Source organism: Pleurodeles waltl, chromosome 12 (genome assembly GCF_031143425.1).
Source record: "Pleurodeles waltl isolate 20211129_DDA chromosome 12, aPleWal1.hap1.20221129, whole genome shotgun sequence".
In the NCBI taxonomy this organism is placed as follows: domain Eukaryota; kingdom Metazoa; phylum Chordata; class Amphibia; order Caudata; family Salamandridae; genus Pleurodeles; species Pleurodeles waltl.
In genome coordinates this window covers 135,953,922-135,980,346 of record NC_090451.1, presented here as the reverse complement: position 1 = coordinate 135,980,346, position 26,425 = coordinate 135,953,922, and the positions used below count along the sequence as shown (strand labels likewise).

Sequence of the window (26,425 nt, the reverse complement as noted above, 5' to 3'; positions counted from 1 at the left end):
GAGCTTTTGTGTTTGTGGTTTTGTAATTATTTCTAATTAGTTAGGGGTTTCTTTGTTTTAAAAAAAAAAAAAAAAGTGATGCCATTGTGTGCGGAGTGGGGCTTGGCTGAGGGTGTACATAGTGTACATATTGATTTGCTGTTGGCTACTGCAACACACTGCCAGCCAAACACTAGTCCACACACTCCCATCAGCTGGTGTGATTGTTGTATCAGGCATGTGGGCGTATGTAAGTGATGGGCCCTTGAGTGGCGCTGTCTGTCGATGCGAGTGTTGTAATGTGCTGGGCCCGTGTCTGGCGGCATGAATGGTCTTGTGTATGTCATGTATGAAAGGTGTGTGAATGGACTGTAAAGCGGTTGGTGCCTTGCTGTGGCTTTACAGCTCACGAGCTGTGAGCCATTGGTTCAGTTTTTTGGCCTTTCCGTTATTAACGGTGCATTTCATTTTTGTGAAATCTCTTGTTAATAAAATTCGATCCACTGAACCATCACTCACGCTCGTGCCACGCCCAACCAGTATGTGTGGTAAAAATGACAAAACCTGCTATGCTATAATCAAGCGTCGCAGCACACCTGTGACACGCTAGGTGCCTCGGGTGGGACCCCGATGATGAAGCATGCCACCAACTTTGTTGGTGGGTCTTTTTCACATAACCTTAGTGCGTTTCTTTTCACAATTTTAGTGTTTGGCACATCACAGACGTATGTGGAGACATCAAAATGATATATTACAAAACTACCTGTGTTTGGGGGGAGGGGCACCTATGATTTTGGTCCTGGGTGCGGCCTTCATCTAGGGAAACCTACCAAACCCAGACATTTTTTAAAACTAGACACCCCAAGGAGTCCAGGGAGATGTGGCTTGCGTGGATCCCCCAACATTTTCTTACCCAGACTCCTCTGCAAACCTCAAAATGTGCTTAAAAAAGCATATTTTCCTGACTTTCGTTTATACGATCACCGCTCCAGCACAAAATTCCTACTCCCCAGCGTTCCCCTCTGTCTCCTAAGTAAAATGACACCTCACTTGTGTGGGTCCCCAAAGCACAGTCAGCCTAAAGATGTATAAAAGAAGAATATGTCATTATCAACTCGCTGTGCTATCCGCTCTATCTCTACAAGTTTTTGGCCTTATTCTGTTGCAGGCACCTGGCCCATCCACACAAGTGAGGTATCATTTTTATTGGGAAACTTGGGGGAACGCTAGGTGGAAGCAAATTTGTGGCTCCTCTCAGATTCCAGAACGTTCTGTCACCGAAATGTGAGGATAATGTGTTTTTTTAGCCAAATTTTGAGGTTTGCAAAGGATTCTAGGTAACAGAACCTGGTCAGAGCCCCACAAGTCACCCCATCTTGGATTCCCCTAGGTCTGTAGTTTTAAAAAATGCCCAGGTTTGGTAGGTTTCCCTAGGTGCCGGCTGAGCTAGAGGCCTAAATCTACAGGTAGGCACTTTGCAAAAAACACCTGTTTTCTGTCAAAAAATGGGATGTGTCCACATTGTGTTTTGGGGCATTTCCTGTCGCGGGCGCTTGGTCTACCCACACAAGTGAGGTATCATTTTTATCGGGAGACTTGGCTGAACATAGAATAGCAAAACAAGTGTTATTGCCCCTTGTCTTTCTCTACATTTTTTCCTTCCAAATATGAGAGAGTGTGTAAAAAAGACATCTATTTGAGAAATGCCCTGTAATTCACATGCTAGTATGAGCACCCCAGAATTCAGAGATGTGCAAATAACCACTGCTCCTCAACACCTTATCTTGTGCCCATTTTGGAAATACAAAGGTTTTCTTGATAGCTATTTTTCACTCTTTATATTTCAACAAATGATTTGCTGTATACCCAGTATAGAATGAAAACCCACTGCAGAGTGCAGCTCATTTATTGCCTCTGGGTACCTAGGGTTCTTGATTGAACCTACAAGCCCTATATATCCCCGCAACCAGAAGAGTCCAGCAGACGTAACGGTATATTGCTTTAAAAAATCTGACATTGGAGGAAAAAGTTACAGAGTAAAACGTAGAGAAAAATTGCTGTTTTTTTCACCTCAATTTCAATATTTTGTTTTTCAGTTGTTATTTTCTGTAGGAAACTCTTGTAGGATCTACACAAATTACCCAATGCTGAATTAAGAATTTTGTCTACTTTTCAGAAATGTTTAGGTTTTCAGCATTGGTTTCATGCCCATTTCTGTCACTGACTGGAAGGAGGCTGAAAGCACAAAAGATCATAAAAATGGGTATGTCCCAGTAAAATGCCAAAATTGTGTTGAAAAATTGGGTTTTCTGATTAAAGTCTGCCTGTTCCTGAAAGCTGGTGATTGTAGCACCGCAAACCCTTTGTTGATGCCATTTTCAGGCAAAAAAACACAAGCCTTCTTCTGCAGCCCCTTTTTCCCATTTTTTTGAAACAAACAACATTTTCACTGTATTTTGGCTAATTTCTTGGCCTCCTTCTGGGGAACTCACAAAGTCTGGGTACCTCTAGATTCCCTAGGATGTTGGTAAAAAAGGACGCAAATTTGGCGTGGGTAGCTTATGTGAACAAAAAGTTATGAGGGCCTAAGCGCAAACTGCCCCAAATAGCCAAAAAAAGGCTCGGCACAGGAGGGGGAAAAGGCCTGGCAGCGAAGGGGTTATGCTTAGTTGGTTGTACTCCAGGTCATGCTGTGTGTATGGTTTTATTTAAGTACTCATTTGTTTGAATGGATTACAGATTAGTTGTGCTTTTTGATAGGCTGATTCTTTACTTCACAACCTTGAGTTTATGTTAAAAGATGGTGCTTTTACTATCAATGCATAAAGATAAAATGCTGTGTTTCAGTATACATTTCGTTGATACTCTGACATCTCAGAATTGTAAATTTGTAACACAGTAATTTCTTTGCATTTGGGAAAGTTTGTCAAAACTAATTTTGTTTTTAAGATTAGGTTGTCAATTCTTCTGTTCTTTTTTTGTACTTTATAGAACATTATATATGTAATAATGCCATAAACATGGATTTTTTATTCGTTTATATACAATTGAAAATATTGCCCTAATCAGGCTTCCTGTGATTCACACCGCAGCATGCCAGCAGATGTAGGCCCTCATTACAACTTTGGCGGGCGGCAACCGCCGACCGCCAAGTTGTATCCGTGGTACGCCCGCCAATACGGCCACACTCCCGCGGTGGTTATAAGGACATCTCCACTAAGCCGGCGGGCGGAAACCAAGTTTCTGCTCGCCGGCCCAGCGGGGATGTCGGCTGCAACACGGGAGCCGGCTCCAAATGGAGCTGGCGGTGTTGCGGCGCTGTGACGGGTGCAGTTGCACCCGTCGCACTTGAGAAGCTCCCAGGGGCCCCGAGACTCCCCTTTCCGCCAGCCTTTTCATGGCAGTTCCTACCGCCATGAAAAGGCTGGCAGGAGGGGGACTTGTAACCCTGGGGGATTACAACCGCCGGGACCAATGTGGTGGGAAACCGCTGGTCCCGGCGGTGCGACCGAGGCGCTTCTGCTGCAGTCGTAATCCCCGAGTTTGTACCGCCAGACTGTTGGCGGTACAAAGTCCAGAACAGCCCTGGCGGTCTTTGACCGCCAGGGTTGTAATGAGGGCCGTAGTTTTTGTTCACAGCATAGGTAGATGTCATAAAGGAGCAAGAACTCGCTATAGGGCAACTGAGAGGATGAGAGGGAACATAGCATTGGATATGAGAAGCCTTGCCAGAGAAGCAATGTATTGCAAGATTAGGCACACCTTTACATTGCAAGGGGCAAGATCTATTCCTTGGGGAAATGTTTAAACATTCAGGGAAAGAAGACTGAAATTTACATCACTTTGACTAGCAGTCAGTGAATGGAGTGGAAGGGCGAAGCCAGCAAGCATAAGTCTTGGCCTGTAGGGCAAGAGATAATATAAGAGGTATTGTTTAGAGAGACACAACTCTACTCATTAAGATTGGGGAAGGCAAGTGCAGATTGATGGAGAGCAACAGTGCTAAAGCTGAACAAAAAGGACTCAGAAGATGGGTTGACATCTGACTGAGTGGAGGTGATCATCAGATGAGCCTGTGTAGTGAGAAGAGTGGGAGAGTTGAAGGGCTTTCTTTGTGCAAGTACATGGAATATCAAAGTTTGGGAAATGAGGCGATTGCTATAAAAAGAAGATGCTAACATGTGTATGAGTCTCAGCAGTGGGCAAAGAGAGAATTGAAGTATATAGGGCTTGATAGGTAAAGCGGGGCTCTCCGTACCTTCAAATATAACAAAAACCCAATTCCACAAAGCTTTGATTTACTGGATCACTTACAGAATATCAGAACCAAACATAACGTGTGGACAGAATATTGTGTCAAAAATATTGAGAACCAATATATAAAGAAGGTAAGTGCAAATAAGTAAGTATAGATTTACTATTCTTAAGTTTACATCTACAAACCTTGAAGATATATATGTTCTCATCATACATGTATGTGGAGTTATATGTGGCAAAACCTTGCCTTACCTTCACAACACTTTTGTCCTCAAAATTCTTGACACAATATTTTGTCCTACAATTTTTTGTGGTTTGATATTCTGTCACCGATTTACTAACATTTATTCTGCCACAGCCCACCTTCTCCGTATTTCCTATTCAGTGTTGGCCACCACAAATCTGAAGTACGGAGACGGGGGGATAAAAAATAATTTAGAAAAATAAACTTACCTGTGCCCAACACCGTCGCCTGCCACCTCACTCCTCTGCTCTTCCGATGGTGTCCCAGAAGTCTCTGGGGCACCATCACAGGATCCCCATGCAATCTTGGCACTGCTCTCATGCTAACCCTAGCATGAGAGAAGCATCAAGACTGGTCTGAGGGGTTTGGTCTGCCGCTCAGTCAGTGCACTGGAGCCTGTGCTGTTTCTCCAATTCAGCTGTGTAACACAGCCGGTTTGGAGAAACCTAAGTGTGCATGTGTTGTTTGGCCGGCCGAACTCACATGTGTGCTTAAGTGCACTCTTCTCCTCCTCCCCTCAATCCACCCACCCTCCCATGGCCCAACCACACCCTCCCTGCACATGCTGCTGGCTGAACCTGCAGCTGAGAAATAAAACAATAATAACATTTCATGCCCCTACTCCTATTGATCCCCAACAAAAGAGGAGCTCTCTGAAGTTAGAAATGTTAATAAAGCTAATGATTAATGGGCATCATAATTTCAGCAAGGAAATATTCAATAAGGGACAATTTGCTTGTCTTGTACTACAATGTACTACAAAAGTTCCATTGTTTAGCAGAGTCCAAGAGAGGTTTCAGGTTATCATATCAGAGGATTATCAATTCTTAGCCCAGTGCTTTGATACTTTTCCACAATATGACCATCACCGTTGCTTTCAACATTCTTCACCATCAATGAGTTATATCAATGTCTTTGAAAACTCTAAATCTGTACAGTCATCCAAAGAAATATCTACCTGGAGTCTGTCCACAACATACACATGATTTGATAATATGATCATGGTTATAAATTAAAACTCCATCTTATGTACTATAAATTTCAATTAGAACTTTCTTTAGAACAATGTTCTGTTAAGACCACTTTTATTTGCAGCGATGCTGGTATTTAATCAATCTGTTTGACACAAAAATGCAGTCCCACAAAGCTTTAAAATAAATCTCCAGAGTTTTCCATGGAATAAAATAGTATGGAAAACAATTATCCAGAGGTTTGCATACATTTTGCAAAATTTTGCAAAATAAAATGCTGCCCCACCTACATAAATTCTCGATCCTATATAAAATGGGACAGAAGGTCAGCCCACTAGACATTCATTTTGTTGTTAACGTCTTTCACATTTTGGTTCAAACCACAGCACAGTCATTCAGTGTTTGAGGTACATATTATGCAGTGTGAATGACAGCAATTTGTTGATTAATCAAGTCTGCACTGGGGATTGGTGAACATCATGAACCAAAGGAGTCCTCTTCCACCATCAAAAGATGCAGCACACCAGCCATCTGTTGTGCGCCTGTGAGTGACACAAGTGGTGTGGCTGGAAAAGGCACCAGAGAACACACAGGAAGTGTGATTGAAGCAAAGAAAAAAATCTTCACTTTACGACCCATAGTGTTTAATGGGCATAAAGCCAAATTATCAAAACTCACAGGAGCAAAGTGCATACGAGGCATGCTGCACAGGTAGCTATACCGATTGAACGGTTTCATATCAGAGGAGCAGAGTTGTCAGCTTGTAAAGGAAGGCAAAGTGAGTCCAGTCTGTGAGAACAACAAATGTAGTGAATAAAAAAATGGAAGTGGTGACATAGTCCAAAGAAGCAAAGATATGGAGTACAGAGCATCAGAGACATGCCAGATAGATTTGCCACTGCCAGTCATGTGCTTCTTCAACTTTGTGCAAGTTCACACAAAACTGCAGCTCCATACTTACACATGCTCCAGCTGTGACTGTTTCTGAGACCAAGGGATGCCAAGGGATACCGTAGACTTTCTGTTTAGCCTGACCAAGGTACCCGCATACACCTGCATGTATGTTTTCAAGTCCAGGAGGCTGCAAGTCCCTGGGTTAAATTCTCAACCCCTTCACTGCCAGGCCCTTTCACCCTCAGGTGCCAAGCCTTTTTTTGGCTGCTTGGGGCAGTTCGCGCTTAGGCCCTCATACCTTTTTGGCCACATAAGCTACCCAAGTTTACGTCCTTTTTTTCCAACATCCTAGGGATTTTAGAAGTACCCAGACTTTGTGGGTTCCCCTGAAAGAGACCAAGAAATTAGCCAAAATACAGCGAAAATGTTTTTTTTTTAAAAAAGTGGGGAAAAAGGGCTGCAGAAGAAGGCTTGTGGTTTTTTCCCTGAAAATAGCATCAACAAAGGGTTTGTTGTGCTAAAATCACCATCTTCCCAGCTTTCAGGAAGAGGCAGACTTGAATCAGAAAACACCATTTTTTAACACAATTGTGGCCTTTTACTGGGACATACCCCATTTTTACTATTTTTTTTAGCTTTCAGCCTCCTTCCACTTAGTGACAGAAATGGGTGTGAAACCAATGCTGGATCCCAGAAAGCTAAACATTTCTGAAAAGTAGACAAAGTGTTTCCTATAGAAAATAACAGCTGAAATAAACAAATATTGAAATTGAGGTGAAAAAAAACAACCATTTTCTCTGCGTTTTACTCTGCAACTTTTTCCTGCAATGTCAGATTTTTTAAAGCAATATACTGTTACGTTTGCTGGACTCTTCTGGTTCCGGGGATATATAGGGCTTGTAGGTTCATCAAGACCCCTAGGTACCCATACCCAATAAATGAACTGCACCTTGCAATGGGTTTTCATTCTATACCGGGTATACAGTAATTCATATGTGGAAATATAAAAAGTGAAAAATAAGTATCAAGAAAACCTTTGTATTTCCAAAATGGACACAAGATAAGGCGATGAGAAGCAGTGGTTATTTGCACATCTCTGAATTCCGGAGTGCCCATACTAGCATGTGAATTACAGGGCATTTCTCAAATAGATGTCTTTTTTACACACTGTCTTACATTTGGAATGAAAAAATGTAGAGAATTGCAAGGGGCAATAACACTTGTTTTGCTATTCTGTATTCCCCCAGGTCTCCCGATAAAAATGGTACCTCACTTGCATGGGTAGGCCTAGTGTTCGCAACAGGAAACACAACATGGACACATCCCATTTTTACATTGATATCTGACGTGTTTTGGAAAGTGCCTAGCTAGACACCAAGGGGAATACAAGATGGGGTGACTTGTGGGGCTCTGACCAGGGTCTGTTACCCAGAATCTTTTGCAAACCTCAAAATTTGGCTCAAAAACACTTTTTCCTCTCATTTTGGAGACAGAAAGTTCTGGAATCTGAGAGGAGCCACAAATTTCCTTCCACCCAGCGTTCCCCCATGTCTCCCGATAAAAATGGTACCTCACTTGGGTGGGTAGGCCTAATGGTCGCAACAGGAAATGCCCCAAAACTCAACGTGGACATATCAAATTTTCCCAAAGAAAACAGAGTTGCCTTTTGCAAAGTGTCTAGCTGTGGATTTTGGCCACTAGCTCAGCCGGCACCTAGGGAAACCTAGTAAACCTGTACATGTTTGAAAACTAGATACCTAGGGGAATACAAGATGGGGTGACTTGTGGGGCTCTGATCAGGTTCTGTTACCCAGAATCCTTTGCAAACCTCACAATTTGGCAAAAAAACACTTTTTCCTCTCATTTTGGTGACAGAAGGTTCTGGAATCTGAAACGAGACACAAATTTCCTTCCACCCAGTATTCCCCCAGATCTCCCGATAAAAATGGTACCTCACTTGTGTGGTTAGGCCTAGTGCTCACAAAAGTAAATGTCCCAAAACACTATCTGGACACATCAAAATTATCAAATACAAAAAACTACCTGTTTTTGTTGGTGGGGGGGGGGGGCACCTGCGTTTTTGGTCCTGTGCTCAGCAGCCATCTAGGAAAACCTACCAATCCTAGACATTTCTGAAAAATAGACACCCGTAGGAGTCTAGGGAGGTGTGACTTGCGTGGATCCCCAATGTTTCCTTAACCAGAATCGTCAGCAAACCTCAAATTTAGCTAAAAAATCTAATTTCCTACCACCCAACGTTCCCCTCAGTCTCCTGATAAAAATTATACCTCACTTGTGTAGGTAGGCTAAGTGCCTGTGACAGGGAAGAGCCAAAAACATGTCAAAATTGAGGGGGAACCAAAATGTGTCCAAAAGGGCAGTTTGAAAAAAACCAAGGATAGGCTGACAAGTGGAGCAGAATTTTTATCGGTATAGATGAGACAATGTTGGGTGGTAAGAATTTTGTGGATTCCTGCAGATTCTGGAAGGTTCCATCACAGAAATGTGGGAAAAATGTGTGATTTCCAGCAAAGTTGGAGGCTTGCAGGTCATTGTGGGTAAGAAAATGGTGCTGGGTGCATGTGAAGCACACCACCCTGGAATCAACCAGGTGTTTAGTTTTCAGATGTGTCTGGGTCTTGTGGATTTTTCTACATGGCAGCGGCCTAAAGTTAAAAAAAAGTGTAGACCTCACCATTCCACGTGGGACGATTTTGAGAGTTACCAATCTCTCATGGCCCAAATGCAAAACCAAAACCCAAAGTAATCAAATATCCTCTTGCTTGCCGTGGAATGAGATGTTTTAGAGTGCGGGGGGACAGTTGGGGTGGGGGCATAACCAGGCCCATCCTGATTGGTAACCACCACCCCTTTTTTTTTTTTATTCCATGTTATCTAGTAGGCTTTCTGCCCCCAGGGCTGTGGATCAGGGGTAATTGCCCCATCTGCCCACTGGTGGGCAGAATAACTTTGGCCCCATTCATTTGGGGTGGGGGCATAGCCATACCCCCACCCTCTTATTTTGAGAAAAAAAATCTTCCCTGGTCTCTGCTGGGCTTTCTGCCCCCCTTGGGGGCAGATGGGCCTTCCAAAAATAGGCCGATCTGCCCCCAAGGGGGGCAGAGATTGGCAACAGTAATATGCCACCTTGGGGAGTGACCCTTGCCCAAGGGGCAGCCCCCCCCGAACAAAACACACGCATACACACACACACCAATCCCTGGTGTCTAGTGGTTTCTTCCCCCCATGGGGGCAGATTGGCCTAACAAAAATAGGCTGATCTTCCTCCAAGGGGGGCAGAAATGGCCTAAATACAATTTGCCCCCCAGGGGAGCGACGCTTGCCAAAGGGGTCGCTCCCCATACAAAAAAACATAAAATAAATAAAAATATATATATATGATTGGTGTCTAGAGGTTTCTGCCCTCCCCCGGAGGCAGATAGGCCTAATTATATTAGGCCGATCTGCCTCCAGGGGAGGCATAAAAGGCCTAAATATATTTTGCCTACCTTGGGGAGCCACCCTTGCTCAAGGGGCCGCTCCCCTTTTGCGTTAGTATATAAAAAAATAAAATCCCTGGTGTCTAGTGACTTCTGCCCCCCCTGGGGGCAGATCGGCCTAACATAATTAGACCGATCTGCCACCGGAGGGGGCAGAAATGGCCTAAAAACAATTTGGCCCCCCAGGAAGCGACCCTTGCCTAAGGGGTGGCTGCCCACACATAAAAAAAAAATATATATATATTCCTGGTGTCTAGGGGTTTTCTGCCTCCCCTGGGGGCAGATCGGTCTAATTATATTAGGCTGATTTGCCCCCGGGGGCTGACATGGCCTAAAAATATTTTGCCCCCCCGGGGAGCGGCCCTTGCCCAAGGAGCCCTTCTCATTATGCGAAAGGATAATAAAAATAAAAAAAACTCCCTGGTGGTTAGTGGTTTCTGCCCCCCCTGGGGCAGATCTGTCTAATTATATTAGGCCGATCTTCCCCGGGGGGGGGGGCAGAAATGGCCTAAAAACAATTTGGCCCCCCAGGGAGCAACCATTGCCTAAGGGGTCGCTCCCCACACATAAAAAAAATATATATATATCCCTGGTGTCTAGGGGTGTTCTGCCCAGAAATGGCCTAAAAATTATTTGACCCCCTGGGGACCGGCCCTCATGTCCATTTCATCCCCCAAAAAATTCCCTGCTGTCTAGTGGGCATTTCTGCTGCCCGATCGCATCACGATCGGGCAGCAAGAATGCTTGCAGAAACATCAAAGGAAAGGAAAGGCCTTTCCTTTCCTTTCATGCCTCTGCTGGCCCCCTCTCCCCGAGCGGAAGAGAAACGCTTTTGCATTTCTCTTCCGCATTGCGCTGGAAGCATGCTTCCAGCGCTATGGGAGGTGACCTCTGATGAGGTCATCAGACGTCATAGGAGGGGTCGGGGGTGAGGGCGGCCCTCGGGGGGAGTGCTGGCGCCTTCCCCGAGGGCCGGTAATCGGACGTAATGGTTACGTCTGTGGCGCCTGAGAGTCGCAGCCACGATGTAACCATTACGTCCGTGGCCCGCAAGGGGTTAATAGGCTATGGGTTGCTCAGGGACATGAATTACAGTGATTAATCAGATTGCACAGTGATAGGTTCATGTGCTAATCTGCCTCATGTTGCAGTCTTTAAGCAGTAACATTCAATTATCCTGTGGGCAGTAAAAGGAGGCAACGGACAATGGCCAATTGTGAAAGGATGGAATCCTGATATGCATACATCATCTTGCTTATAATGAAAAATGGCAATCAATGGATGTTAGGAAATGGGCAATCATTAACATATCAACAGGTTGGTTGCAATGAGGAATGGAATGCCAGCCAACCATCAGCAATCATTCATGAATTGAGCGTGTGCGCGCACACCCAAATACAGGTACACACACACACACACACACACTGCCACTGCACCCCTAACCCACAACACCCCTTCTCCCAACCATGGTCAGTACAGAGATCCTACCTGAAGTCGCAGTTTTATGGGTCCAAAAAACCTTTTTGAGCTCTTCAGGTGATTTGCATGATTCCTTGCAGTCAGAAAAACCGTTTAGTTTGATTTCCAGAAATCTAGTTGCATGATAAAAGGGAGGAATGACTGAGACTCATCACATCAAAATAAATACAATGGCAAATAGAAAGTATATTTCAGTATTGTGCTCTATGTTTTTTTAGCAAATCAATATTCTCAGTTCAAGTACCTGTTCTACTTTGCGTATTTGTGGATGATGACAAATCAGAACAAAACTGAAATGAAGCTCTGAAATGTAACCATGTTAGACTAGAGGAGGAATAACTATATATGAAATGTATCTTTCATATGGGGAGGTGTAATTCTATCTGTATTTAACCACCAGCTCCAACTTGACCACTGACTCCATTTTGGTGCTCAGCTTAGCTGCACACACTGTCACATTGGTAGTGCAGGTATGTGTCCACACAGAGCTTGTGCAACGTGTTTTTACTCTTTCTCACTGAGGACAGGTACATAACATGGGGGAGAAGAGATGTTAAAATGTACCAGGCTGAGAATGTTTATGGTAAAGCAGGGAACAGCTCAGTCTTGGAAAAACACTGTGAGAGTTGGCCAGTCGCTAGCGTGTTCTTTTCAACAACTGACCTGGTACGGCCATCATTTGAACAACAACTTACTCAATGGGAGGAGATGTTTCTAGAATTCTTCTCTCCAGTTTGTTTAAAGTATATAAGGGAGGAAGCTTAAAAACCAGGGCTAGAAGGAACTCGTTGTGAGGGGGGTACCTTGCTCATAAGATAATCCCATTGTGGGTAGTGGTCTTCTCCCTCTGCCTCTGTTGCCAGGGTTCCACGACCTGAAGTTGGCAGTCGAAGGGAGGAAGTCGGTGTCAAGCCTCATGGTAATTCATTTTTAATTCTTATTTTTAGCTTTGCTGTGTGCGTGCATGATTACGGATTCACTATGTATATATATATATAAATATATATATATATATATATATATGGATATATATATATATATATGTGTGTATAAAATAGCGATTGTTGAAGTATTGTATCTTCTTTGTTTCTGTGATCATTATTGTTCTACTGCTGTGATCATTTCTAGAATTGCACGTGTTGCTGCATTTTAAAATAAACTCCTGTTATTCTTTCTGTGCATGAAACTTGGGAAGTGCTTTAATAAATTCATTACCAGACTAAGAGTGCTGCATTCTTGGCTTTCATATTGTCTCCTCTCATTGTGAGGTAGAGCAGAACAGGAGGAAATAGTGAAGTGAAAAGATCTTGCAGTGAAAGACTATTTCTAGGATAAGTTGTCATGAGAAAAAATGATTGAGTTGGGGGATTGGGTTGGGAGAGGACTCTCTTCATTGAAACAATCAGTGATTGGATTGAACCAGTGGACATATCATCAACTCAGTTCAACAAAATTGTAATGGTATTAGGAAACAAAGGTAATGTTTGCAGACCAAGTAGTTAATGCATTATTAAATGTCAAAAAAGATATGGGGCTCATATAGAGACTGCTTGCAAAGGCACTTTGTGGATGAGCAGCCATCTGACTGTGCAAGCTGCCCTGTTGCATGACTTTGAAGCATTTCGGAACATAACTTTCCCAACAACAATAATGGCTCCCCACGATGCTAGCCATGATGAAAATGGGCATTTTAAGACTATAGAGAACAAGTACTTGCCCAACAGATGTGGACTAGATGCAAGAAAGCTAATAAGTAGTCTTTGATGTTTGAATAATATCCAGCCTCAATGACAAACCTGACAAATTACATATCGAGAAATTACATTTGAAACCCATAAACTGAGGGACCCCAGAGACTGGGTCATCTGACTATGGGTCTCTGGAACTGGAGGGGTAATACATAGATGGAGCTGCAGAGATGGGGTTCTGGGACCAACAGGTATCTACGAAGCTCTTGCCTGAAAAAAGAACATGAGTGGATGGTACTACTTTAGCCAGATGTAAGCAATGCAATATGCGTGGGAATGTAAGTGTGCTTTTCACTCTGGAAGGGGCTGGGAGGAAGGCTACAATGAATTGTATATTAGTCCTGTTTTTTTCTGTTTTCCCGTCCTTCTTGGGTACAGGAACAGGAGTTGTTTTTGGACTTACTAGTTGTACTCGAATATGGTGCTCTGAGATGGGAGGTGAGCAAATATGTTAGAGTTCAGTTTGAATACCAATAGTATCATACACAATTGACTGTGTGAATGGTTCTACTCTTTATTCCTGATGTTGATCACATGTGGTTTATTTAAACAACAATAAAGAAATGTTACAAGAAATTGATATGGGTATTTGGGCACAGGGTATGGCCCTGGTGAGGTTTCTACACTGAGGAAATGTCTAACTGTTGCCAAGCAAAATCAGTAAATTTGTAATATTTCTGTAGCACTGTTTGCCTGGAGTTCACCTCTGTTGATAAGGGGTGCTTGGCATCATATGAGTATGTCCTACCTCATTACCGTGAAAATTGCTGTTCACTCACTTGCATGTTTCAGAGGATGGGCAGAACATTCAGGTCTGACTTTAAGCATAATAGAAGAACGTTTAAAGACTAAACTGTAGGAATAGAGCCAATAGGAGTACCTACATGATTATTGTGCCATTTTTGGATAGCTCTGCTGTTTCAAGGATAGGGGAAGCATGCAGATAAGTTGAAAACATAAGATGTGTGCATAATGTGAACAAGCTGTAACTATGAAAGCTTAGATGGTTAACACCAAAGGGCTTGATATGGTGAGATTAGAAATAAAATCACATGTCCTTTTCCTCATTCCTTTTCCCACATGAAGTGGGCTCAGAGCACCATTCATTTCAAAATATTAAATATGTCTAAAAAAATATCAGCACATTTGTATTCTGGTTCCTAAGGCAGTAAGCATGCTTTGTGGACACTGGACAGTCCTTGGTAACAGCCAGAATAAAAGATTTAGGGGGTCATTAAGACCTTGGCGGGCGGCTACCGCCGCCCGCCAAGCGGTAACCGCCGTGCGGCCGCCAATGCGGCCGCACTCCCGCGGCCCCCATTACGACATCCCCGCTGGGCCGGCGGGCGCAAATCAAGTTTGCGCCCGCCGGCCCAGCGGGGATGAGGCCGCAACATAGGAGCTGGCTCCTAATGGAGCCGGCGGTGTTGCGGCCGTGCGACGGGTGCAGTAGCACCCGTCGCGCTTTTCACTGTCTGCTATGCAGACAGTGAAAAGCTGGCCGGGGCCCTGTTAGGGGTCCCTGCACTGCCCATGCCAGTGGCCCACTGCCCCAGGACACCCCTTACCGCCAGCCTCTTCCTGGCCAGAAACAGGCTGGCGGTAGGGGTGTCATAATCCCCAGGGCAGCGATGCTTGCAGCGCTGCCCTGGTGGATTATCACCGCCGGGGCTAAAACGGCGGGAAATCGCCGGCCCCGGCGGTGCGACCGTGGCGCTACCGCCGCGGTCGTAATAAGGGCCTCCGTACCGCCAGCCTGTTGGCGGTACGGACGCCACATTACCCCTGGCGGTCTCTGACCGCCAGGGTCGTAATGACCACCTTAGACTTTCTTTCTAAAGGAAAGCTTGATAAAAAATTAAACCAATTGAAAGAGGCCACTCTATCTTATAAGAAGTCTAATAGTCATTAAGGGCAAGCATCTTTTTGAAAACTCAATATATATTTGCTCTAATGGACATGACCTCCAATACTTACGAAATATTGTCATTCACAACAAAATTTTTGAACTTGGCAATTGAGTATTTAACGTTCAAGTCTAGTTCCTTGGCGTCATCCACATCAATACATCTGGGAAAGCCTTTCTGGAACACTTTCCACCTGACAGAGGTCAAAGGAGAGAGAAGAGACAAAAAAGAGGTCACTGAATATGTCAGTCTGAAATGAGTTCTAGAACCCTGAATCGCCGTAGGCAAAGCAAAATAACTCTGCTACTTGTGCCACATTTGTTATTCAACTAATGATTACAGGTAACATTAACCGCTTCTGTGCATTGGACGAGGTGACCTCGTCCAAGGATACAGTTCCCCTGTGCCCCAAGGCGGGGATGGAAGGGGAAGACCTTCCCCTTCCACCCCGACCCCCCCACCCCCCCTGTGACGTCAGCGCGCGAGCATAGCATTTCTCTTTCAATCACTGGGGGAGGCCCGGAGGGGCTTCAAAGGGAAGGAAATGTATTTCCTTCCCTTTTAAGTCTCTCCCAGGGTTTCAAAAGCCGGATTGCTTGCCCCCCAAGGGGGCAGAAACCACTAGGCACCAGGGATTTGTTATTTGGCGCCAATGTCACGCAGGGGGAGCGACCCCGTAGGCAAGGGTCACTCCCGGGGGGGGGGATTTGGGGGGTCAAATTTATTTTAGGCCATTTCTGCCCCCCCTAGGGGGGCAGAAACCTCTAGGCGCCAGGGCAAAAAAATGTTTTGTGTTTTATTTTTTGTTTGTTTGTTTTTTTAGAGATGGGTAGCGACCCATCAGGCAAGGGTCACTGCCCTGGGGGGCAAATTGTATTTAGACCATTTCTGCCTCCCTTGTGGGCAGATTGGGCGATTTTAGGTCAATCTGCCCCCAAGGGGGCAGAAACCATTAGGCACCGGGATTTGTTTTTTGGCGCCAATGTCACGCAGGGGGAGCGACCCCGTAGGCAAGGGTCGCTCCGGGGGGAGGTGGGGGTTGGGGGGAAAATTTATTTTAAATAAATTTAATTCTAGGCGCCAGGGCAAATTCTTTTTTTGTGTTTTTTTTTGTTTGTTTGTTTTTTTAGAGATGGGGAGCGACCCATCAGGCAAGGGTCGCTCCCCTGGGGGGCAAATTGTATTTAGACCATTTCTGCCCCCCTTGGGGGAAGATTGGTAAATTTTAGGCCAATCTGCCCCCAAGGGGGCAGAAACCACTAGGCACCGGGGATTTGTTTTTTGGCGCCAATGTCACGCAGGGGGAGTGACCCCTTCGGCAAGGGTCGCTCCCGGAGGGGGGGGAGGGTTAGGGGGGCAAATTTATTTTAGGCCATTTCTGCCCCCTCTGGGGGCAGATCGGCCTATTATTAGGCCCATCTGCCCCCTCTGGGGGCAGATCGGCCTATTATTAGGCCCATCTGCCCCCAGGGGGGGGCAGAAACCTCTAGGCGCCAGGGCAAATATTTTTTTTGTGTTTTTTTTTGTTTGTTTTTTTAGAGATGGGGAGAGACCCATCAGGCAAGGGTCGCTCCCCTGGGGGGCAAATTGTACTTAGACCATTTCTGCCCCCCTTGGGGGCTGATTGGTCGATTTTAGGGCAATCTGCCCCCAAGGGGGCAGAAACCACTAGGCAACGGGGATTTGTTTTTTGGCGCCAATGTCACGCAGGGGGAGCGACCCCGTAGTCAAGGGTCGCTCCCGGGGGGGGGGGGGATGCAAATTTATTTTAGGCCATTTCTGCCCTCCCTGGGGGCAGATCGGCCTATTATTAGGCCAATCTGCCCCCAGGGGGGGCAGAAACCTCTAGGCGCCAGGGCAAACTTTTTTGGGTGTTTTTTTTTTTTGTTTGTTTGTTTTTTTAGAGATGGGGAGCGACCCATCAGGCAAGGGTCACTCCCCTGGGGGGCAAATTGTATTTAGACCATTTCTTCCCCCCTTGGGGGCACATTGGGCGATTTTAGGTCAATCTACCAGGCACCGGGGATTTGTTTTTTGGCGCCAATGTCAGGCAGGGGGAGCGACCCAGTAGGCAGGGGTCGCTCCCGGGCAGGGGGGTTTGGGGGGGAATGGGGGGTAAAATTTATTTTAGGGCATTTCTGTCCCCCCCTTGGGCCGGCTGAGCTAGAGGCCAAACTCCACAGGTAGGCACTTTGCATAAAACACCTCTGTTTTCTGTGAAAAAATATGTTGTGTCCATGTTGTGTTTTGGGCCATTTCCTTTCGTGGGCGCTAGGCCTACCCACAGAAGTGAGGTACCATTTTTATCGAGAGACTTAGGGGAACGCTGGGTGGAAGGAAATTTGTGGCTCCTCTCAGATTCCAGAACTTTCTGTCACCGAAATGAGAGGAAAAAATGTTTTTTTGGCCAAATTTTGATGTTTGCAAAGGATTCTGGGTAACATAACCTGGTCAGAGCCCCGCAAGTCACCCCATCTTGGATTCCCCTGTGTTTCTAGTTTTCAAAAATGCACTGGTTTGCTGGGTTTTCCCAGGTGCCGGCTGAGCTACAGGCCAAAATCCACAGGTAGGCACTGTTTTCTATGAAAAAATGTGATGTGTCCACGTTGTGTTTTGGGCCATTTCCTTTCGTGGGCGCTAGTCCTACCCACACAAGTGAGGTATAATTTTTATCAGGAGACTTGGGGGAACGCTGGGTGGAAGGAAATTTGTGGCTCCTCTCAGATTCCAGAACTTTCTGTCACCGAAATGTGCGGAAAATTTGTTTTTTTAGCCAAATCTTGAGGTTTGCAAAGGATTCTGGGTAACAGAACCTGGTCCGAGCCCCACAAGTCACCCCATATTGGATTCCCCTAGGTCTCTAGTTTTCAGAAATGCACAGGTTTGGTAGGTTTCCCTAGGTGCCGGCTGAGCTAGAGGCCAAAATCAACAGGTAGGCACTTTGCAAAAAACACCTCTGTTTTCTTTCAAAAAATTGGATATGTCCACGTTGCGCTTTGGGGCGTTTCCTGTCGCGGGCGCTAGGCCTACCCACACAAGTGCGGTATCATTTTTATCGGGAGACTTGGGGGACCGTTGGGTGGAAGGAAATTTGTGGCTCCTCTCAGATTCCAGAACTTTCTGCCACAGAAATGTGAGGAACATGTGTTTTTTTAGCCAAATTTTGAGGTTTGCAAAGGATTCTGGGTAACAGAACCTGGTCTGAGCCCCACAAGTCACCCCATCTTGGATTCCCCTAGGTCTCTAGTTTTCAGAAATGCACAGGTTTGGTAGGTTTCCCTAGGTGCCAGCTGAGCTAGAGGCCAAAATCTACAGGTAGGCACTTCGCAAAAATCCCCTCTGTTTTCTTTCAAAAAATTGGATGTGTCCACGTTGCGCTTTGGGGCGTTTCCTGTTGCGGGCGCTAGGCCTACCCACACAAGTGAGGTATCATTTTTATCGGGAGACTTGGGGGAACGCTGGGTGGAAGGAAATTTGTGGCTCCTCTCAGATTCCAGAACTTTCCGCCACAGAAATGTGAGGAACATGTGTTTTTTTAGCCATATTTTGAGGTTTGCAAATGATTCTGGGTAACAGAACCTGGTCCGAGCCCCACAAGTCACCCCATCTTGGATTCCCCTAGGTCTCTAGTTTTCAGAAATGCACAGGTGTGGTAGGTTTCCCTAGGTGCCGGCTGAGCTAGAGGCCAAAATCTACAGGTAGGCACTTTGCAAAAAACACCTCTGTTTTCTTTCAAAAAATTGGATGTGTCCACGTTGCGCTTCAGGGCGTTTCCTATCGCGGGCGCTAGGCCTACCTACACAAGTGAGGTATCATTTTTATCGGGAGACTTGGGGGAACGCTGGGTGGAAGGAAATGTGTGGCTCCTCTCAGATTCCAGAACTTTCTGCCAAAGAAATTTGAGGAACATGTGTTTGTTTAGCCAAATTTTGAGGTTTGCAAAGGATTCTGGGTAACAGAACCTGGTCCGAGCCCCACAAGTCACCCCATCTTGGATTCCCCTAGGTCTCTAGTTTTCAGAAATGCACAGGTTTGGTAGGTTTCCCTAGGTGCCGGCTGAGCTAGAGGCCAAAATCTACAGGTAGGCACTTTGCAAAAAACACCTCTGTTTTCTTTCCAAAAATTGGATGTGTCCATGTTGCGCTTTGGGGCGTTTTCTGTCGCGGGCGCTAGGCCTACCCACACAAGTGAGGTATCATTTTTATCGGGAGTCTTGGGGGAACGCTGGGTGGAAGGAAATTTGTGGCTCCTCTCAGATTCCAGAACTTTCTGCCACAGAAATGTGAGGAACATGTGTTTTTTTAGCCAAATATTGAGGTTTGCAAAGGATTCTGGGTAACAGAACCTGGTCCGAGCCCCACAAGTCACCCCATCTTGGATTCCCCTAGGTCTCTAGTTTTCAGAAATGCACAGGTTTGGTAGGTTTCCTTAGGTGCCGGCTGAGCTAGAGGCCAAAATCTACAGGTAGGCACTTCGCAAAAATCACCTCTGTTTTCTTTAAAAAAATTGAATGTGTCCACGTTGCGCTTTGGGGCGTTTCCTGTCGCGGGCGCTAAGCCTACCCACACAAGTGAGGTATCATTTTTATTGGGAGACTTGGGGGAACGCTGGGTGGAAGGAAATTTGTGGCTTCTCTCAGATTCCAGAATTTTCTGCCACAGAAATGTGAGTAACATGTGTTTTTTTAGCCAAATTGTGAGGTTTGCAAAGGATTCTGGGTAACAGAACCTGGTCCGAGCCCCACAAGTCACCCCATCTTGGATTCCCCTAGGTCTCTAGTTTTCAGAAATGCACAGGTTTGGTAGGTTTCCCTAGGTGCTGGCTGAGCTAGAGGCCAAAATCTACAGGTAGGCACTTTGCAAAAAACACCTCTGTTTTCTTTCAAAAAATTGGATGTGTCCACGTTGCGCTTTGGGGCGTTTCCTGTCGCGGGCGCTAGGCCTACCCACACAAGTGAGTTATCATTTTTATCGGGAGACTTGGGGGAACATAGATTAGCAAAACAAGTGTTATTGCCCCTTGTCTTTCTCTACATTTTTTCCTTCCAAATATAGGAGAGTGTGTAAAAAAGACATCTATTTGAGAAATGCCCTGTAATTCACATGCTAGTATGGTCACCCCGGAATTCAGAGATGTGCAAATAACCACTGCTCCTCAACACCTTATCTTGTGCTCCCCTGGGGGGCAAATTGTACTTAGACCATTTCTGCCCCCCTTGGGGGCTGATTGGTCGATTTTAGGGCAATCTGCCCCTAAGGGGGCAGAAACCACTAGGCAACGGGGATTTGTTTTTTGGCGCCAATGTCACGCAGGGGGAGCGACCCCGTAGTCAAGGGTCGCTCCGGGGGGGGGGGATGCAAATTTATTTTAGGCCATTTCTGCCCTCCCTGGGGGCAGATCGGCCTATTATTAGGCCAATCTGCCCCCAGGGGGGGCAGAAACCTCTAGGCGCCAGGGCAAACTTTTTTGGGTGTTTTTTTTTTGTTGTTTGTTTGTTTTTTTAGAGATGGGGAGCGACCCATCAGGCAAGGGTCACTCCCCTGGGGGGCAAATTGTATTTAGACCATTTCTTCCCCCCTTGGGGGCACATTGGGCGATTTTAGGTCAATCTACCAGGCACCGGGGATTTGTTTTTTGGCGCCAATGTCACGCAGGGGGAGCGACCAGTAGGCAGGGGTCGCTCCCGGGCAGGGGGGTTTGGGGGGGGATTGGGGGTCAAATTTATTTTAGGGCATTTCTGTCCCCCCCTGGGGCCGGCTGAGCTAGAGGCCAAACTCCACAGGTAGGCACTTTGCATAAAACACCTCTGTTTTCTGTGAAAAAATATGTTGTGTCCATGTTGTGTTTTGGGCCATTTCCTTTCGTGGGCGCTAGGCCTACTCACAGAAGTGAGGTACCATTTTTATCGAGAGACTTAGGGGAACGCTGGGTGGAAGGAAATTTGTGGCTCCTCTCAGATTCCAGAACTTTCTGTCACCGAAATGAGAGGAAAAAATGTTTTTTTGGCCAAATTTTGATGTTTGCAAAGGATTCTGGGTAACATAACCTGGTCAGAGCCCCGCAAGTCACCCCATCTTGGATTCCCCTGTGTTTCTAGTTTTCAAAAATGCACTGGTTTGCTGGGTTTCCCCAGGTGCCGGCTGAGCTACAGGCCAAAATCCACAGGTAGGCACTGTTTTCTATGAAAAAATGTGATGTGTCCACGTTGTGTTTTGGGCCATTTCCTTTCGTGGGCGCTAGTCCTACCCACACAAGTGAGGTATCATTTTTATCGGGAGACTTGGGGGAACGCTGGGTGGAAGGAAATTTGTGGCTCCTCTCAGATTCCAGAACTTTCTGTCACCGAAATGTGCGGAAAATGTGTTTTTTTAGTCAAATCTTGAGGTTTGCAAAGGATTCTGGGTAACAGAACCTGGTCCGAGCCCCACAAGTCACCCCATATTGGATTCCCCTAGGTCTCTAGTTTTCAGAAATGCACAGGTTTGGTAGGTTTCCCTAGGTGCCGGCTGAGCTAGAGGCCAAAATCAACAGGTAGGCACTTTGCAAAAAACACCTCTGTTTTCTTTCAAAAAATTGGATATGTCCACGTTGCGCTTTGGGGCGTTTCCTGTCGCGGGCGCTAGGCCTACCCACACAAGTGCGGTATCATTTTTATCGGGAGACTTGGGGGAACGTTGGGTGGAAGGAAATTTGTGGCTCCTCTCAGATTCCAGAACTTTCTGCCACAGAAATGTGAGGAACATGTGTTTTTTTAGCCAAATTTTGAGGTTTGCAAAGGATTCTGGGTAACAGAACCTGGTCTGAGCCCCACAAGTCACCCCATCTTGGATTCCCCTAGGTCTCTAGTTTTCAGAAATGCACAGGTTTGGTAGGTTTCCCTAGGTGCCAGCTGAGCTAGAGGCCAAAATCTACAGGTAGGCACTTCGCAAAAATTCCCTCTGTTTTCTTTAAAAAAATTGGATGTGTCCACGTTGCGCTTTGGGGCGTTTCCTGTTGCGGGCGCTAGGCCTACCCACACAAGTGAGGTATCATTTTTATCGGGAGACTTGGGGGAAGGCTGGGTGGAAGGAAATTTGTGGCTCCTCTCAGATTCCAGAACTTTCCGCCACAGAAATGTGAGGAACATGTGTTTTTTTAGCCATATTTTGAGGTTTGCAAATGATTCTGGGTAACAGAACCTGGTCCGAGTCCCACAAGTCACCCCATCTTGGATTCCCCGAGGTCTCTAGTTTTCAGAAATGCACAGGTGTGGTAGGTTTCCCTAGGTGCCGGCTGAGCTAGAGGCCAAAATCTACAGGTAGGCACTTTGCAAAAAACACCTCTGTTTTCTTTAAAAAAATTGGATGTGTCCACGTTGCGCTTCAGGGCGTTTCCTATCGCGGGCGCTAGGCCTACCTACCCAGGTGGGGTATCATTTTTATCGGGAGACTTGGGGGAACGCTGGGTGGAAGGAAATTTGTGGCTCCTCTCAGATTCCAGAACTTTCTGCCAAAGAAATTTGAGGAACATGTGTTTGTTTAGCCAAATTTTGAGGTTTGCAAAGGATTCTGGGTAACAGAACCTGGTCCGAGCCCCACAAGTCACCCCATCTTGGATTCCCCTAGGTCTCTAGTTTTCAGAAATGCGCAGGTTTGGTAGGTTTCCCTAGGTGCCGGCTGAGCTAGAGGCCAAAATCTACAGGTAGGCACTTTTCAAAAAACACCTCTGTTTTCTTTCCAAAAATTGGATGTGTCCATGTTGCGCTTTGGGGCGTTTTCTGTCGCGGGCGCTAGGCCTACCCACACAAGTGAGGTATCATTTTTATCGGGAGTCTTGGGAGAACGCTGGGTGGAAGGAAATTTGTGGCTCCTCTCAGATTCCAGAACTTTCTGCCACAGAAATGTGAGGAACATGTGTTTTTTTAGCCAAATATTGAGGTTTGCAAAGGATTCTGGGTAACAGAACCTGGTCCGAGCCCCACAAGTCACCCCATCTTGGATTCCCCTAGGTCTCTAGTTTTCAGAAATGCACAGGTTTGGTAGGTTTCCCTAGGTGCCGGCTGAGCTAGAGGCCAAAATCTACAGGTAGGCACTTCGCAAAAATCACCTCTGTTTTCTTTAAAAAAATTGAATGTGTCCACGTTGCGCTTTGGGGCGTTTCCTGTCGCGGGCGCTAGGCCTACCCACACAAGTGAGGTATCATTTTTATCGGGAGACTTGGGGGAACGCTGGGTGGAAGGAAATTTGTGGCTCCTCTCAGATTCCAGAATTTTCTGCCACAGAAATGTGAGTAACATGTGTTTTTTTAGCCAAATTGTGAGGTTTGCAAAGGATTCTGGGTAACAGAACCTGGTCCGAGCCCCACAAGTCACCCCATCTTGGATTCCCCTATGTCTCTAGTTTTCAGAAATGCACAGGTTTGGTAGGTTTCCCTAGGTGCTGGCTGAGCTAGAGGCCAAAATCTACAGGTAGGCACTTTGCAAAAAACACCTCTGTTTTCTTTCAAAAAATTGGATGTGTCCACGTTGCGCTTTGGGGCGTTTCCTGTCGCGGGCGCTAGGCCTACCCACACAAGTGAGTTATCATTTTTATCGGGAGACTTGGGGGAACATAGATTAGCAAAACAAGTGTTATTGCCCCTTGTCTTTCTCTACATTTTTTCCTTCCAAATATAGGAGAGTGTGTAAAAAAGACATCTATTTGAGAAATGCCCTGTAATTCACATGCTAGTATGGTCACCCCGGAATTCAGAGATGTGCAAATAACCACTGCTCCTCAACACCTTATCTTGTGCTCCCCTGGGGGGCAAATTGTACTTAGACCATTTCTGCCCCCCTTGGGGGCTGATTGGTCGATTTTAGGGCAATCTGCCCCTAAGGGGGCAGAAACCACTAGGCAACGGGGATTTGTTTTTTGGCGCCAATGTCACGCAGGGGGAGCGACCCCGTAGTCAAGGGTCGCTCCGGGGGGGGGGATGCAAATTTATTTTAGGCCATTTCTGCCCTCCCTGGGGGCAGATCGGCCTATTATTAGGCCAATCTGCCCCCAGGGGGGGCAGAAACCTCTAGGCGCCAGGGCAAACTTTTTTGGGTGTTTTTTTTTTGTTGTTTGTTTGTTTTTTTAGAGATGGGGAGCGACCCATCAGGCAAGGGTCACTCCCCTGGGGGGCAAATTGTATTTAGACCATTTCTTCCCCCCTTGGGGGCACATTGGGCGATTTTAGGTCAATCTACCAGGCACCGGGGATTTGTTTTTTGGCGCCAATGTCACGCAGGGGGAGCGACCCGTAGGCAGGGGTCGCTCCCGGGCAGGGGGGTTTGGGGGGGATTGGGGGTCAAATTTATTTTAGGGCATTTCTGTCCCCCCCTGGGGCCGGCTGAGCTAGAGGCCAAACTCCACAGGTAGGCACTTTGCATAAAACACCTCTGTTTTCTGTGAAAAACTATGTTGTGTCCATGTTGTGTTTTGGGCCATTTCCTTTCGTGGGCGCTAGGCCTACCCACAGAAGTGAGGTACCATTTTTATCGAGAGACTTAGGGGAACGCTGGGTGGAAGGAAATTTGTGGCTCCTCTCAGATTCCAGAACTTTCTGTCACCGAAATGAGAGGAAAAAATGTTTTTTTGGCCAAATTTTTATGTTTGCAAAGGATTCTGGGTAACATAACCTGGTCAGAGCCCCGCAAGTCACCCCATCTTGGATTCCCCTGTGTTTCTAGTTTTCAAAAATGCACTGGTTTGCTGGGTTTCCCCAGGTGCCGTCTGAGCTACAGGCCAAAATCCACAGGTAGGCACTGTTTTCTATGAAAAAATGTGATGTGTCCACGTTGTGTTTTGGGCCATTTCCTTTCGTGGGCGCTAGTCCTACCCACACAAGTGAGGTATCATTTTTATCGGGAGACTTGGGGGAACGCTGGGTGGAAGGAAATTTGTGGCTCCTCTCAGATTCCAGAACTTTCTGTCACCGAAATGTGCGGAAAATGTGTTTTTTTTAGCCAAATCTTGAGGTTTGCAAAGGATTCTGGGTAACAGAACCTGGTCCGAGCCCCACAAGTCACCCCATATTGGATTCCCCTAGGTCTCTAGTTTTCAGAAATGCACAGGTTTGGTAGGTTTCCCTAGGTGCCGGCTGAGCTAGAGGCCAAAATCAACAGGTAGGCACTTTGCAAAAAACACCTCTGTTTTCTTTCAAAAAATTGGATATGTCCACGTTGCGCTTTGGGGCGTTTCCTGTCGCGGGCGCTAGGCCTACCCACACAAGTGCGGTATCATTTTTATCGGGAGACTTGGGGGAACGTTGGGTGGAAGGAAATTTGTGGCTCCTCTCAGATTCCAGAACTTTCTGCCACAGAAATGTGAGGAACATGTGTTTTTTTAGCCAAATTTTGAGGTTAGCAAAGGATTCTGGGTAACAGAACCTGGTCTGAGCCCCACAAGTCACCCCATCTTGGATTCCCCTAGGTCTCTAGTTTTCAGAAATGCACAGGTTTGGTAGGTTTCCCTAGGTGCCAGCTGAGCTAGAGGCCAAAATCTACAGGTAGGCACTTCGCAAAAATTCCCTCTGTTTTCTTTAAAAAAATTGGATGTGTCCACATTGCGCTTTGGGGCGTTTCCTGTTGCGGGCGCTAGGCCTACCCACACAAGTGAGGTATCATTTTTATCGGGAGACTTGGGGGAACGCTGGGTGGAAGGAAATTTGTGGCTCCTCTCAGATTCCAGAACTTTCCGCCACAGAAATGTGAGGAACATGTGTTTTTTTAGCCATATTTTGAGGTTTGCAAATGATTCTGGGTAACAGAACCTGGTCCGAGTCCCACAAGTCACCCCATCTTGGATTCCCCGAGGTCTCTAGTTTTCAGAAATGCACAGGTGTGGTAGGTTTCCCTAGGTGCCGGCTGAGCTAGAGGCCTAAATCTACAGGTAGGCACTTTGCAAAAAATACCTCTGTTTTCTTTCAAAAAATTGGATGTGTCCACGTTGCGCTTCAGGGCGTTTCCTATCGCGGGCGCTAGGCCTACCTACACAGGTGAGGTATCATTTTTATCGGGAGACTTGGGGGAACGCTGGGTGGAAGGAAATTTGTGGCTCCTCTCAGATTCCAGAACTTTCTGCCACAGAAATGTGAGGAACATGTGTTTTTTTAGCCAAATATTGAGGTTTGCAAAGGATTCTGGGTAACAGAACCTGGTCCGAGCCCCACAAGTCACCCCATCTTGGATTCCCCTAGGTCTCTAGTTTTCAGAAATGCACAGGTTTGGTAGGTTTCCCTAGGTGCCGGCTGAGCTAGAGGCCAAAATCTACAGGTAGGCACTTCGCAAAAATCACCTCTGTTTTCTTTAAAAAAATTGAATGTGTCCACGTTGCGCTTTGGGGCGTTTCCTGTCGCGGGCGCTAGGCCTACCCACACAAGTGAGGTATCATTTTTATCGGGAGACTTGGGGGAACGCTGGGTGGAAGGAAATTTGTGGCTC

The 26,425-nt window shown here is 46.2% G+C and overlaps 1 protein-coding gene across 1 annotated transcript in view; it reads right to left on the bottom strand.

The window, feature by feature from the left end:
- Positions 1–26,425, bottom strand: part of LOC138268035 (hydroperoxide isomerase ALOXE3-like) — a 306,669-nt gene that overhangs the window by 171,130 nt on the left and 109,114 nt on the right. Inside the window, exons 4-5 of the mRNA XM_069217367.1 lie at positions 15,050–15,172; positions 11,334–11,437 (exon numbers count right to left, since the gene is read on the bottom strand). Of these exons, the coding sequence (XP_069073468.1) occupies positions 11,334–11,437; positions 15,050–15,172 (227 nt within the window). The remainder of the gene's footprint in view (positions 1–11,333; positions 11,438–15,049; positions 15,173–26,425) is intronic.